This window comes from Trichechus manatus, unplaced genomic scaffold (assembly GCF_000243295.1).
Source record: "Trichechus manatus latirostris isolate Lorelei unplaced genomic scaffold, TriManLat1.0 scaffold00003, whole genome shotgun sequence".
NCBI lineage: Eukaryota > Metazoa > Chordata > Mammalia > Sirenia > Trichechidae > Trichechus > Trichechus manatus.
In genome coordinates this window covers 2118324-2132378 of record NW_004443939.1, presented here as the reverse complement: position 1 = coordinate 2132378, position 14055 = coordinate 2118324, and the positions used below count along the sequence as shown (strand labels likewise).

Genomic DNA, 14055 nt, shown 5'->3' with positions numbered 1-14055 from the left:
AATAGAAAGAATCACCAAAATCAGAAGTTGTTTCTTTGAAACAATCAATAAAATAGACAAACCACTGTATATATTGACAAAAGAAAAAAAACCAGAAGAGGTAAATAACCCAATTAAGAAATGAAATTGATGATATTACAACCAATCCAACATAGATTAAAAAAGATCGTAACAGATTACGATGATAAATTGTAAACCAGCAAATTTGAAAACCTAGATGAAATGGACAAATTCTTGGAAACACACTACCTACCTAAAATAACACAAGCAGAGGTAGAAAATTTAAGCAGACTCATTACAAAAACAGGTTGAAGGTGTCATCAAAAAACTGCCAACACACACACACACACACACACACACACACACACACACACACACAAAGCCCAGGACCAGAGGGCTACACTGGAGAATTCTACCAAACATTCAGAGAAGAACTGACACCAATCGTACTCAATCTCTTTAAAAACATAGAAGAGGAATGAACACTTCTGAACTCTTTCTATGAAACCAGTATAATCCTGATACCTAAACCAGGCAAAGACAACACGGAAAAGAAAATAACAGACCAATATCCGTTATGAACATAGATGCAAACATTTTCAACAAAATTCTAGCCAGCAGACTTCAGCAACATATCAAAAAATCATACACCATGATTAAGTGGGATTCATACCAGGATTATGAGGGTAGTTCAACATTAGAAAATCAATCAGTGTAATCCACCACATAAATAAAACAAAGGAAAAGAACCTTATAATCAAATCAATTGTTGTGGAAAAGGCATTAGATAAAATTCAACACCATTTCCTGATAAAAACTCTTAGCAAAATAGAAATAGAGGGAAAATTTATCAACATAATTAGGGGCATATATGCAAAACCAACAACCAACATTATATTCCATAGAGCCTTCCCTTTGAGAATGGGAATGAGACTAGGATGCTCATTATCACCGCTCTTATTCAACATTGTATTAGAAGTCCTAGCCAGAGCAATAAGACAAGAAAGAAATAAAAAGCATCGAAATCAGAAAAGAAGAAGTAAAACTATCTCTGTTTGCAGATGACATGATCCTATACATAGAAGACTCTGAAGATTCCACAAGAAAACTGCTAGAACTGTTGGAAGAATTTAGCAATGTTACAGGGTACAAGATCAACACACAAAAATCAGTTGGGTTCTTCTACACTAACAATGAGTACTCTGAAAAAGAAACCAAGAAAACGATACCATTTACAATACCCCCAAATCGATAAAATATCTAAGAATTAACCTAACTAGGGACATAAAAGACTTATACAATGAAAATTATAAAACATTACTACAAGAGACCCATAAAAATGGAAAGACATCCTGTGCTCATGGATTAGAAGGCTTAATATAGTGAAAATGTCAATTCTAGCTAAAGCGATGTACAGATACAATGCAATCCCAATATAAATCCCAACAACATTCTTTCCTGAAATGGAAAAATGAATGACCAACTTTGTATGGAAAGGAAAGAAACCCTAAATAGCCAAAGTAATATTGAAGAAAAAACAAAACGAAACAAAAAAACAAAGTAGGAGGCCTCACACTCCCTGATATTGATACATACTATACAGCAACTGTAATCAAAATGGCCTGGTATTGGTTCAACGATACACACATAGACCAGTGGAATAGAAATGATAACTCAGAATTAAACACAACCATCTATGGACAACTGATTTTTGACAAGGGGTCAAAATCCATTCAGTGGGGCAGAAACAATCTCTAATAAATGTTGCTGGCAAAACTGGATATCCACCTGCAGAAAAATGAAACAGGACCAATACCTCATACTATACACAAAAACTAACTCAAAATGGATCAAGGACCTTTTCCTGGAGGAAAACATAGGGAGAAAACTGTGGGACCTAATCTTTTGTAAAAATAGGACAACAAACGTAACAAATTCACTAATAGAAGAAGACAAAATAGATAAATGGGACTTCATAAAAATTAAAAACTTATGCTCATCAAAAGACTTTATTAAAAGAGTAAATAGGCCTACAAACTGGGGGAAAAAATCTTTGGAAATGACTTATCCTTTTAAGATCTAATCTCTAAAATCTATAGAAAACTGCAACAACTCGACAACAAAAAGACAAACGACCCAATCACGAAATGAGCAAAGGACATGAACAGAACCTTCACCAAAGAGGACATCCCAGTAGCCAGCAAACATATGAAAAGATGTTCATGATCATTAGCCCTTTAGAGAGATGCAGATCAAAACTACAATGAGATACCATCTGACCCCAGCTTAAAAAAAACAAATAACAACAAATGTTGACGAGGATGTGGGGAAGTTGGAACCCTTATCCATTGCTAGTGGGACTGTAAAATGGTACAACCACTATGGAAAACAGTATGACACTTTCTTAAGAAACTAGAAATAGAACTACCCTATCTATGATCCAGCAGTCCCACTCCTAGGTATACATACTTTTCTATTTTTCCCATTGCCATTGAGTTGATTCCGACTCACAGCAACCCTGTAAGACAGGGTAGAATTGCCCCATAGGCCAGCACTGAAATTTAATTAGACACCACATATGTTAACAATTAATTCAATTAATGTAGCCGTCTATGTATGCTAGAAGGAAAAAAAAGAAAACCCAGGCAAAATGATAATTCATTTTAAATGCCTCAATTTATACCCTTCTTTCCTGGAAAGTGATTTGTGCAGTAATTTACTGGCTGTGTCTTCATAAGATTGTTCCAAACCAGCCCTTTTGAAATAATAATAATTTCTGAATGTGTGTTGTGAGAGTTATAACAAATGAAGGAAGATATAACAAGGAAGGAAGGAAGAAAAGAAAGAAGGGAGGAAGGAAGAAAGAAGGAAGGAAGGCAGGAAGGAGGGAAGAGGAAGGCAGAAAGGGAAGGAGGGAAGAAGGAAGGGAGGGAGGGAGAAAGGAAGGAAAGAGAGGGAAGGAGGGAGGGAGGGAGCACACAAATGAATAATCATTAGCTGCAGAACTAAGTAAACACTTGTCTTTGCAACTCCTTCATCTAGCTAATTCAAGCAAACATATTCTTCTATTTCACTAAGTCTAAGGCAAAAATAAGGGTATTTTACCAAAATTATCTAGATGCCAAGTTGTAACTTTCTAGATTGACTGTACCCATGTGGAGTGTTCTTCTAGATCTTTCAAGAAAGAGTTAGAGATTCTTAGAACAATTCCTGGGGTAATGCAAAATTCAATCCCATAAATCTGCGAGCCTTTTTTACAGTGTGTCTGTAAACCTATTATGGCCAGTGTTCCGTGATTCTGACCAAAGTCATAATGGTTATTCGGTCAGGCTTTAGTTTAAATGCCTTGTAAGAAACATGTGAAGACCAGATTGTTAGGTTGTTTTTCTTCTGCCTTTAACGCCCTAAAAGCATTGATTAAAAGTGACCGGACACATGGAAGGAAACAGGGAGACCTTTTTTACGGGCTTTGTCCCCCAAGAAGATACAAATAAGAAAGGAAGTCAGGTCAGTGGGGGAAGGGGGACCTTTAAAGGAACCAAAGTGATACAGATCATTTCTCACAGGCCATATGGCTATGGTGTTGAAGGCAGTGAGGTTTTGTGAGAATTGGTGATCGAACAGTTACAGGTTTGAATCCTGCTACAGATTGCCATGAGTTGGATAGATTCAACAGCCACAAACAACAACAGGTTCAAATCCTGCTATAGGTATTTACTAGCAGTGTGAACTTGGCTCACAAAAACACTAATAATAGTAATGATAATAACGCTTACATAGCGCTTACCCTGAGTCACTGCTGTTCTATTTATCATTTAAATCCCTAACAACCCTATGGGGTAGGTATGATGATTTCCCTACTTTATAGATGAGTAAATTGAGACAGGGAGGTGTTTAAACTGCAGACTTCTTTGCAAGGGGGGACAGTGACTGTGGTAATGTATAAAAGGTGACGCAGCTAATCACTAATTGCAGAACCCACCAAATCCACTTCTCTCTGGAGCTCAGTGAGAGAATGGCTCCTGTCTGGCCATCTCACCCCTGGGTTATCAGACACTTTCCCTCTCTACACCCCCCACCCTTGCCCTTGTAGAATGTTTCCAAACAATCTCCTCTCAAAATGCTTTCAGAATTACAGTGCTGGCCTCTTCTGGGGGGATATGGGGATGGGGGTTAAGCTGCTAGTGCCATTACCAACTGACCTTGATACATCAGGACTAATCAAGATGAGCATTAAAGGCCCAGCTAAATGTCCAGCACAAAGTAGGTATTCATGCCCTGCTAGTTCCCCTTGTTGATAATCGTGTGACTGTGGATGGTACCCTTTCTCCACCCCAGGGAGGTGTATAAACCGCAGACTTCTTTGCAATGGGGACAATGACTGTGGAGACCAATTAGATGAGGCAAACTGTAGAAGAATTTATAAAAAATGTCAGCATGAAATGGACCAATACTGGGCGATTGACACCCTGGCCAGTGGGTAAGTGACTGTCTTCCTGTTGTGTAGATGAGAAGGCATTGAGTTAAATGTGATTCTGGAGACTAGAGAGGGAGGGAGCTGATAAAAACAGAACTCCTCTCTTTCCTTTCTGAAAAAGGAATAGCATGTAAGTGAATGCGTCTGGATGCTCTCGAGGACAGTCCAGATGAGCTGTGGGAGCACATCCAGTGGACAAACATGGACCACATAGGAGGGCGATGTAGGGACACTACGGACAGAGCTAGTACAGAGACCAATGGGCTGCTACAGGATAGCTGGGGTTGAACATTAATTTAACACTTGATATGAGTCGGAATCAACTCAACAACAATAGCTTGTTTTTTTGTTATGTGACTGTGTTGGTTGAAATGGTTACCACACTTGGCTGCTAATGAAAGGTGGGCAGTGTGGGTTCACCCAAAGGCATCTTGTAAGGAAGACCTGGTGATCTACTTCTGAAAAATCAGCCACTGAAAAGCCTGTGGGGTACAGTTCTGCTCTGACACACACGGGATCATCATGGGTCAGTGACGACTAGACAGCAACTGGTTATGTGACTGTGTTAGGTGCTTCCTAAGCATTATGGTTTATATCCTGTTGAAAACTTGGGAGTAGGTTTATTTTTCTATATCCCTAGGCCAGCATAGGGCCTGGCCTGGAAGAGAAGCTCATAAATGGTTAATGAAGGAATGGATTTCCAGGAAGGCTCTGGAATCAATCTGTGTTTCAAGCTTCTGAGGATCTCTGAGTTGGTCTGATCCTCTGGCGAGGTCAGAGAAGCAAGGTGACTCTTCCGAGGTCAAAAGGGCCACCTCCTCTGACTCCAGGTCCTGCCACCTCCATCCTATTTTTCTGCCAAATGCTGCAGCTTCTCAGACTCCAGGAGTGAGACCTTTCCCTCATAGTTTTAAGAAACCAGTGTATGTGATTCTGTATGGGGAGAGGAACAATGACCCTGAATGGAATTCATCTTCTTCCTAAACAAAAAGCGTATCTTAATCCTTAAAAGCTGTCATTAAAGAGAGAAGCTTCATGTGGGGCCTCCTTTTAGGAACACCTCATATGATAATTATTGTAATACTACCTCCCAGAGGAAGAAACTGAGGCCCAGAAAAGTTAAGTGAGTTTCCAGCGGTCCCTCAACTAGAAGGCGAGAGAGCAGAGGGTCAAACCAAGTAGTAGAGTCCAGCTGGATGGAAACTGTACACAGGGTTAGAAGGAGCAACTCACGTGCCAGGAGACCTCAGGTGAGGTACATACCTATGTGGAGCTTTAGTTTCGTCACCTGGAGAAGACAACCAATAATACCTTTGTTTCGGAGTTCTGTGGTAAACTAGTAAGTGAGAGGCAGTTTGTGTGGTGAGAAGAATGCAGACTCTGGAACCAGACCACCAGACATTGAATTCTGACTCCACTAATTGCTGCTAGCAGTGAGGCCATGGACAAATCCATTGACCTCCCTGTGCCTCAGTTTCCTCTTTTGTAAAATGGGGCTGTCTCCTAAGGTTGCTTGGAGCCCGGGTGGTATAGTGGTTAAGAGCTTGGCTGCTAACTAAAAGGTTGGCAGTTCAAATCCACCAGCTGCTCCTTGGAAACCCTATGGGGCAGTTTTACTCTGTCCTATAGGGTCGCTATGAATCAGAATCTACTCGAGGCAATTTTTTTTTTTTTTTTTTTGTGAAGCTTGCTTACTGGTACCACCAGTTACTGTTGAATGAATTCCAACCCATAGCAACCCTATGCCTGCAGAGTAGAGCTGTACCATAGGGTTTTGAAAGCTGTGACCTTTTGGAAGTAGATCATCAGGCTTGTCTTCTAAGGTGCCTCTGGGTGGATTTGAACCACCAACACTTAGGTTAGTAGTGGAGCGCTTAACCATTTGCATCACTCAGGGACTCCTCATAAGGTTGCTAGAGGATTAAATGAACTTATATGCATAAATTGCTTAGGGCAGTACCTCCACACAGTAAGAACTATGCTATATTTGTTAAATAAAACAAATAAATGTATATTATGATAGATGAAAATCTGTCATGGGAAAGAAGGCCTAAGACAATCCTGGTTAGGAATAGAACCAAGGCTAATGGGTAGAAGCTGAAAGGAGAAGAGAACTCCATTCAGTACACAAAGAACTTGCTGTAATCAGAGCTGGTCAAGAATGGAGTGGTACCTCAGAAGGAAATGAGAACGTTTAGGTAACAGCTGAATTTTCCTCCTCTCCAGGGATGTAGTGATAACTGCAGCCGAGGGTTGCAGGGGCATTAAATGAGATGAGGCATGGAATGCACCCGCTATAGTGTCTATCATCACTTAGACCCTCAGTAAGCAGTCATTATTTTGCATATATCTTGTGATGGGAGGTGCACAGAAATTGAGAAGAAAATCACCACCCTCAAGTGGCACACAGTCTAGTAAGGGCAACAAACACATAAATAATAACAAATGTGGTGGCGTAGTGGTTAAAAGCTATGGCGAGCTATGGCTGCTAACCAAAAAAGTCAGCAATTCAAATCCACCAGCCGTTCCTTGGAAACCCTATGGGGCAGTTCTACGCTGTCCTATAGGGTCGCTCTGAGTCGGAATTGACAGCAACTGCTCACAAACTAAGCAGTGTTTTAATCGCTTAACAAATATTGACACATGCGATCCTCACAACAACCCAGTGAGGTAGGTATTTTCATAGTACTCATTTTACACATGAGGAGACTGAGGCACAGAGAGGTTAACTGGTTTGCCCAAGGTCACATAGCTAGTAATTGGCAGAATAGGGATTTGAACCTAGGCATGTTATTCCACTCTCGTAATAGTATAGTGCAATGAATACATGAAGGGTAAGCCCAGGATGTTAGAGCTCCTCTAATCCCGTGTGGGTGGGGTTTTAGGTATGAGAGATGTCAGTGAAGACTTCCCACAGCTTCCCACAACAGTGAAGGCTCAATCTTGAAAGACAAGGAGGCGATAAAACAATGGAGAGTTGGAAGGGCATTCTGGGCACAGGGAACAGTGCTTACACGTAGGAGAAGGAGCAAAGCAGATTCAAGGAAAAACAAGCTTCTCCAAATGGCTAGGAACTAGGGTATCTGATTGTAATTGGAGGTGACCAGAACCGAAGCAGGAAAGCTTCATTTGGGACCAGATACTGAGTGCCTTGAATGCTGTGCCAAGGAGTTTTGGTTTCTTTCTGTAGGGTCTGCCATCTGAGATTATGCAGCCCTGCAAAACTAACCTCTTCACTTTCTCTGTGCCTTCCCTGCAGGTTAAATTTATTTACAAACAGTTTGGAGGGCCCGGTTCTAGATCACAGGTATTACGCTGGTGGATGCTCTCCCCATTACATCCTCAACACACGGTTTAGGAAGCCACATAATGTGGAAAGCTACACCCCAAAGGTGAGTACCAGCCAGGAAGCAACTGCAGGATAGCGGAGGGAGCACTGGGCAAGCAGTCAGCTAATGTGAATTCAAGGCCAGGCCCTGTATCCTGCGAGCTATATGACCTTGGATGTATCACTTTTCCTCTTTGAGCTTCAGTTTCTTCATGTGTAAAATGGGCGGTTGCTTCCTCAAGACATTGTGTTAAGGATGAAATGCTATATATACTAACAGTGGTAGTATAGTATACTAGTAATTGTAGTTGTAGTAATAGTAATAGTAACAATAGTAGTAATAATAATGTCAATAGCTACCATGGGGGTAAAAGTATAGCTTAGGATTTGGGTCACACAGACTCAGTGCCATCTGCCATTTACCATCTGTATAATCTTAATGTTCTCAGCCTCTGTCTCTTTATCTTTAAATTGGGAATTATGAAGATTCTACTCTGCAGGGTGAGGTTTAATGAGATAATAATGTGGAAGTGCTTAGCACAGAACCCAGTAAGTTCTCAAGAGATGTTAACTTGTTGTTGTTATTGTTGTATCGTTATTATTACTACCAAGTTCTTGCCTAATAGAACTAGGCATTGTTATTAGCATTTTAAACTATAAAATGCTCCCTCAGTGTCAACCTGTGTTATGACTAATATATCCGCTTCAAAACAAATCTCACCGAGAGTGGAGTTTAGAGTAGACTCCATTACTGTACAACGCACATGCTTGAGATCCGATGGGAAGAGCGCAAAATCCAGACGCTTGGGTCAAGGCCTGGCTCTGCCACAGGTCACAGTTAGACTAAGTTTCTTTTCCACTTGAGCCTCAGTTTCCCCATCTGTAAAATGAGGAAGTTAGACTAGAGGGTCTTGATGGCAGTGTCCACTCCTAAAATTCCATAGTTCTGAAGGTTAGGCTAATAACTCCCCCTCACAACCCAACACACACTCACTGGCCGAAATGGAAATATTAGCTCAGGGCCAAACCTAGTTGTTGGCCAGACAAAGATCCCTTGCACTCTCATGCTTCTACCATGTGCCCAGTGCCATCCTTGCAGCCCCTCCTTTCAAGGGAGGTCTTAGAGCAGCCATTCATCATCCAGGTTAAAACAGCTCCTAACCCAGGCAGGATATATATCTTAAGTCTCCTCTTTCCACAGCCAATAATATTTGAGCACTTACCTTGTGCCAAAGGAGCCCTGGTGATGCAACAGTTAAGCACGTGACTGCTTACTAAAAGATTGGCAATTTGAACCTAACCAGTGACTCTGTAGGAGAAAGACCTGGCGATCTGCTCTCACAAAGATTACAGCCAAGACCATATGGAGGCACTTCCACTCTGTACACACGGGGCATTGTGAGTCAGAATAGACTCGATGGCACCCAACAACCCTGTGCCAAGCACTGCACCAGTGCCTGTATTCCTGTATAAACTCAGTTGTCAGACCAAGCCTAATGATAGAAAACGTTGTCTTCTCCATTTTACACATGAAGAAAGTGAGGCATAGACAGGTTAAGTCAATTACCCAAGATTATCCAACTTCAGGGAGCCTTCTCTAGACCATGCTCTGATCCCTCTGCTTCCCTTCCATGGCGGCTGAGGAGCTGTACCTTCATATGTGGATTACAGGCATCCAGAAGGCAATGGGAGTGGGGGTGGAGATGGTTCAGACTGGTCTCTCCAGCATCACTGGGGCAGTGCATTCTTCCCTGGTGCACAGGACAAAGAACACTGATTTTCCAGCAAACCACTCTTCTAAGTTCTAAGAACTGTCAGTCACTTCATCACCACTGCCACTGCTCTTGACCTGCACTCCCTTTACAGCCTGTTCATTGACCTGTCTCTCTGACCCTGAATTCATCACCTGCAGTCCAACTACCACCCTACCCTAGAGTGATCTTCCTAGGGCTCAGCTACTTCCTCTCTTGGCTCATCTTTGTCTACAGGTTTCAGTCCATACTTCAGAGCGAGGAATTCAAGAGCCTCAACATTTTGATGCCAGTACATTCCCCTGCAATACATCTCTCTTCCCCTCACTCTCTCATCCTCTGATTCAACCACCCTTGAATCCTTGTGGCTACTGGAATCCATCCCGTCCTGTCCCACCTCCATGCCTTTGCTTAAGCTGAGCTCACAGCCTATAATGTTCTCCTGCACCTCTACCAGTTAAAAGCCAAATCAGTCATCATCTGAGTCTAAACCCAACACTATTGAATATATGTGTCTCTGGATTAGCGTCCCTGGGTGGTGCAAATGGTTAACGCGCTCAGCTGCTAACAGAAAGGTTGAAGGTTCTAGGCTACCTAGAGGTGCCTCAGAAGAAAGTCCTATCAGACTACTTCTGAAAAGTCAGCCATTGAAAACCCTATGGAGTACAGTTCTACTCTGACACACATGGGGTCGCCATGAGTCAAAATTGATTCGACGACAACTGTTTTTTCCTTCTGCTAGATAAAGAGGGAGCTCCTGAGTAAGGGGACCAAACTGGACCTTATTTACCTGCATGCAGAACACCTAGACCAGTGACAGGCACATAGTAAGAGTGCAAGAGTATAAGTATGCTGACTTGTGCTGAACTGACGTGAGTCACATGAAATAAGAAACATTTTCTTTTTTATTCCTTTAGACCCAAGGCAAATACGAATTTGTGCTGACAGAATATGAATCATACGCAGATTTCGAGCATAATATGACAGAGAGAACAGCTGCCATGTCTCATTTCAGCTTTGGTTTTAAAATACTTTCATTATTTGAACTCGGCTATGACTCCAGAAGTTTTAATTACCACCACTTTATTAGCAGAATCAAACAATTCACTCACACAGTAAGTATTCTTTAGTTGCTTTTATATTGACATGTATCCTGGTGGCGCAGTCGTTAAAGCACTCGGCTGCTAACTGAAAGTTTGGCGGTTCCAACCTACCAGCTGCTCCAAGGGAGAAAGATGTGGCAATCTGCTTCCATAAAGATTTATAGCCTTGAAAACCCTACGGGGGCAGTTCTACTCTGTCTTACAGTGTCACTATGAGTCAGACTTGACTCTAGGGCAATGAGTTTGGGCATTTTTTTTTTTTATTCATTTGAAATTCCATTCCTAAACGTGACTATATTCCACATGACTACTAACAACCCATTATGTTTCTGTTGTCTTGAAAGTCTTTTACAAAAAATAGCTCAATCTTATGTTAACGTAGTTTTTAGAGAAGCCGAGTGTCTATGGCCTTCTATAATTACTTTCTCTCATTTTCTAATAAGCCGTTTTCCTTTGTTTTTCATTAAGCTTAAGATTATAGCTTTCTAATCCCCAGCTGTTCTTTAAATATTTAGTTTGGGGCACTCTTCCTTCTTACACTACAGCTGGGCCTGGGTGACCTCTTCCACTCACCTCCCACCTCTACAGGCATGAGCCACGAACCTTCATCACTGATTCTAACTTTCTCTCGAGCTCTACTCCTGCACTGCTCACTCTTCCGAGCATCATCACCTGGATGCCTTGCTGACTCCAAAGCAAGTCCTTCCTCTTACATCTTCTGCGTTAATAACATTTTTTCCTTCTTCTTTTCCAAGCTAAGAACCACAGAATTATATTTGGCTCGCTCTTCTACTTCATTTCTGCATCTGTTGGTGACCAAATCCTTCAGTTAGTACCCTCCAATATTTTTGAATCTAACTTCTCGTACATTTTTAACTAACCCAGGCTCTTTTACTCTTGCTTTGCTCTTCTAAACAGTCTCCCTGTCTCCCAACTTCCCCCTCTAAATCCATCCGCTGCCATGGTCCACAATACTAATCTAATCATATCATCTGGTGCCTATTGCCTACAAGGTAAAGGTCAAACCTCTTGGTTGGGTGGGAGAGGAGTAACTGGAGTGGGAAGTAGTGGATATGATGTTGGAGAAGCAGGTGACAGGCATATCTGAGGAGTCTTGAGTTCCTGGGTGAAGAAAGTATATTTTGTTCTCTAGCCACTGAGAGTTTTCAGTATGGTGTGATATGACGGAAAATTAATCCGAAGGGGCTTTGAGGAGGACAAGACTGAAATCTACAGTGATTCATATGAGAAAAAAGAATGATGAAGGCTCAGACAGGTCTCTACTGCCTAAATATTAACCAGCAGGAGATGGGTAGTAAATAATTAGATAGTAATTGTCTTTGCTGATCTTTCTTTATTTTCTAGGCCATGAGCTCCTTCAGGGCAGAGGCTGTTTCTTTCAGCTCTAGACTCATAATGGCACTTACTAGGTGCTCAAGACTGAAATACAGTGATGTAGGATAGAACTAACGAGAAGCAGAGCAAAGAGTGCCATCCATTTACTCCTTCTGTTTCTCCCACTCTCTCCCTCCCTTCCCACCTCCCTGGTTCAAATAGATAGTTGTAGGGTGCTTATGTTGTGCTAGGCAGTACACTAGAGACTTGGGATCTAAAGACAAATAAACATGATTTTTTGCCTTTAAGCTTACAGTCTAGTAGGAGATGTAAACATGAGAGCAGATAACTTGCTGTTGATTTTTTTTACATTGGTTATAACACAGCATGGGTGTATACACTATAAAGGAAATATAAGTAAAGTGTAGTGCAATCCTAGAGAAGAGAATGTGTGCCTGGGGAAATCAAGGATGGTATCGAATAGGAATAGGGACATCGGTGGTTCAGTGGAAGAATTCTTGCCTTCCATGAGACACCCAGGTTCGTTTCCCAGCCAATGCTCTTCAAGCATAGTCACCACTAATCTATCAGTGGAGGCTTGAGTGTTGCTATGATGCTGAACAGGTTTCAGTTACGCTTCTAGACTAAGATGGACTAGGAAGAAAGGCTTGGTTATCTACTTCTGAAAATTAGTCAACAAAAATCCTATAGATCACAATGATTCATTCCTCAGCCGATCAATGGGATGGTGCAGGACCAGGGAACGTTTTGTTCTGTTGTGCGTGGGGTCACCCGCCATGAGTTGGAGGCCGACTCAATGGCAGTTAACAACGACAATTAACTAGGAAGCAACAATTGAGCAGGGATTTAAAAGATAAGTAGGTATGTGTCAGGCAGAAAAGAGCAGGAAAAGCGTTTCAGGCAGAAGGAATAGTATGTGGAAAATCATCATGAAAAAGAATGGCAGGTTTGGGGAACAGTGGGAAATTAAATTAATGCTGATATATGGGGTGGGTGGTAGAAAATTTTAAGGTACGGGGTGGAAAAACTCAAGGTTGTAGAAGCTGAAGCCAGAGAGTTTACTGGGGGACAGATTATGAAGGCCTTATATTCAAAGTAAGGGAGATGATTTTATTCTGGAGGTAATAGAGAGCCAATGAGGGGTATTATTATGTGTCCAGAGGCACTTTATCATAATACTAGTAGAGTTTTAGGAAGTCATATCTGATAGGAGCGTTGAAAGCAGGCTAGAGAAAGAAGGGGAATCATTGGGGAAGCTTTTATAACAACCCAAGCCAGAGGAGATGGGACCTGAAATATTTAGAAATATAACAAACAGAGAACCTGGTTACTGCTTAAGTAGGAAGGGTAGAGAGAAGGAAAAGAGTCATGACTCACTGAGGGCAGGACTAGAATGGGGTGAGAGCAAAGCAGGGGACAAAGTGAGCAGGCCTTGGTAGCTGTCACAACTCGAGCTGGCATGGCTTATTGACTTCCAGCCAAGTGACCAGTGAGGCTGGCTGAGAGTTTTAGGATTGGGGTAGAATATATCTGTGAGATATATTCTACCCTCTCTCCTTTTTCTTTGCCTGTATGCTGGTAAAGGAACCTATCACATCAGGTTAAATTAATACCTACCAGTTAGAGTCCTTGGGTGGTACAAACACTTAACACACTCAACTGCTAATTGAAAAGTTGGAAGTTTGAGTCCACCCAGAGGTGCACTGGAAGAAAGGCCTGGTGATCGCCTTCTAAAAAATTAGCCATTGGTAACCCTCTGGAGCACAGTTCTACTCTGACACACATGGGGTCTCCATGAGTCGGAATTGACTTGACAGCGACTGGTGGTGGTGGTGCTCTTGAGTCACTTCTGACTCATAGTGGCTCCATGTTGTGTAAGAGTCAACATGTGCTCTATAGGGTTTTCAATGCCCAGATTTTCTTCCAAAGTGTCTTGGGATGGACTCGAATTTCCAAACTTTCAGTTAGCGGCCGAACACGTTAACCATTTGCATTACCCCGGGACCTCTGGCTATATGATTATTTCCTGAATACTTCATC

The 14055-nt window shown here is 41.8% G+C and overlaps 1 protein-coding gene across 1 annotated transcript in view; it reads left to right on the top strand.

The window, feature by feature from the left end:
- The window catches only part of C8B (complement C8 beta chain), a 72006-nt gene that overhangs the window by 15927 nt on the left and 42024 nt on the right, over positions 1-14055 (top strand). Inside the window, exons 4-6 of the mRNA XM_004368986.1 lie at positions 4339-4480; positions 7737-7869; positions 10474-10671. Of these exons, the coding sequence (XP_004369043.1) occupies positions 4339-4480; positions 7737-7869; positions 10474-10671 (473 nt within the window). The remainder of the gene's footprint in view (positions 1-4338; positions 4481-7736; positions 7870-10473; positions 10672-14055) is intronic.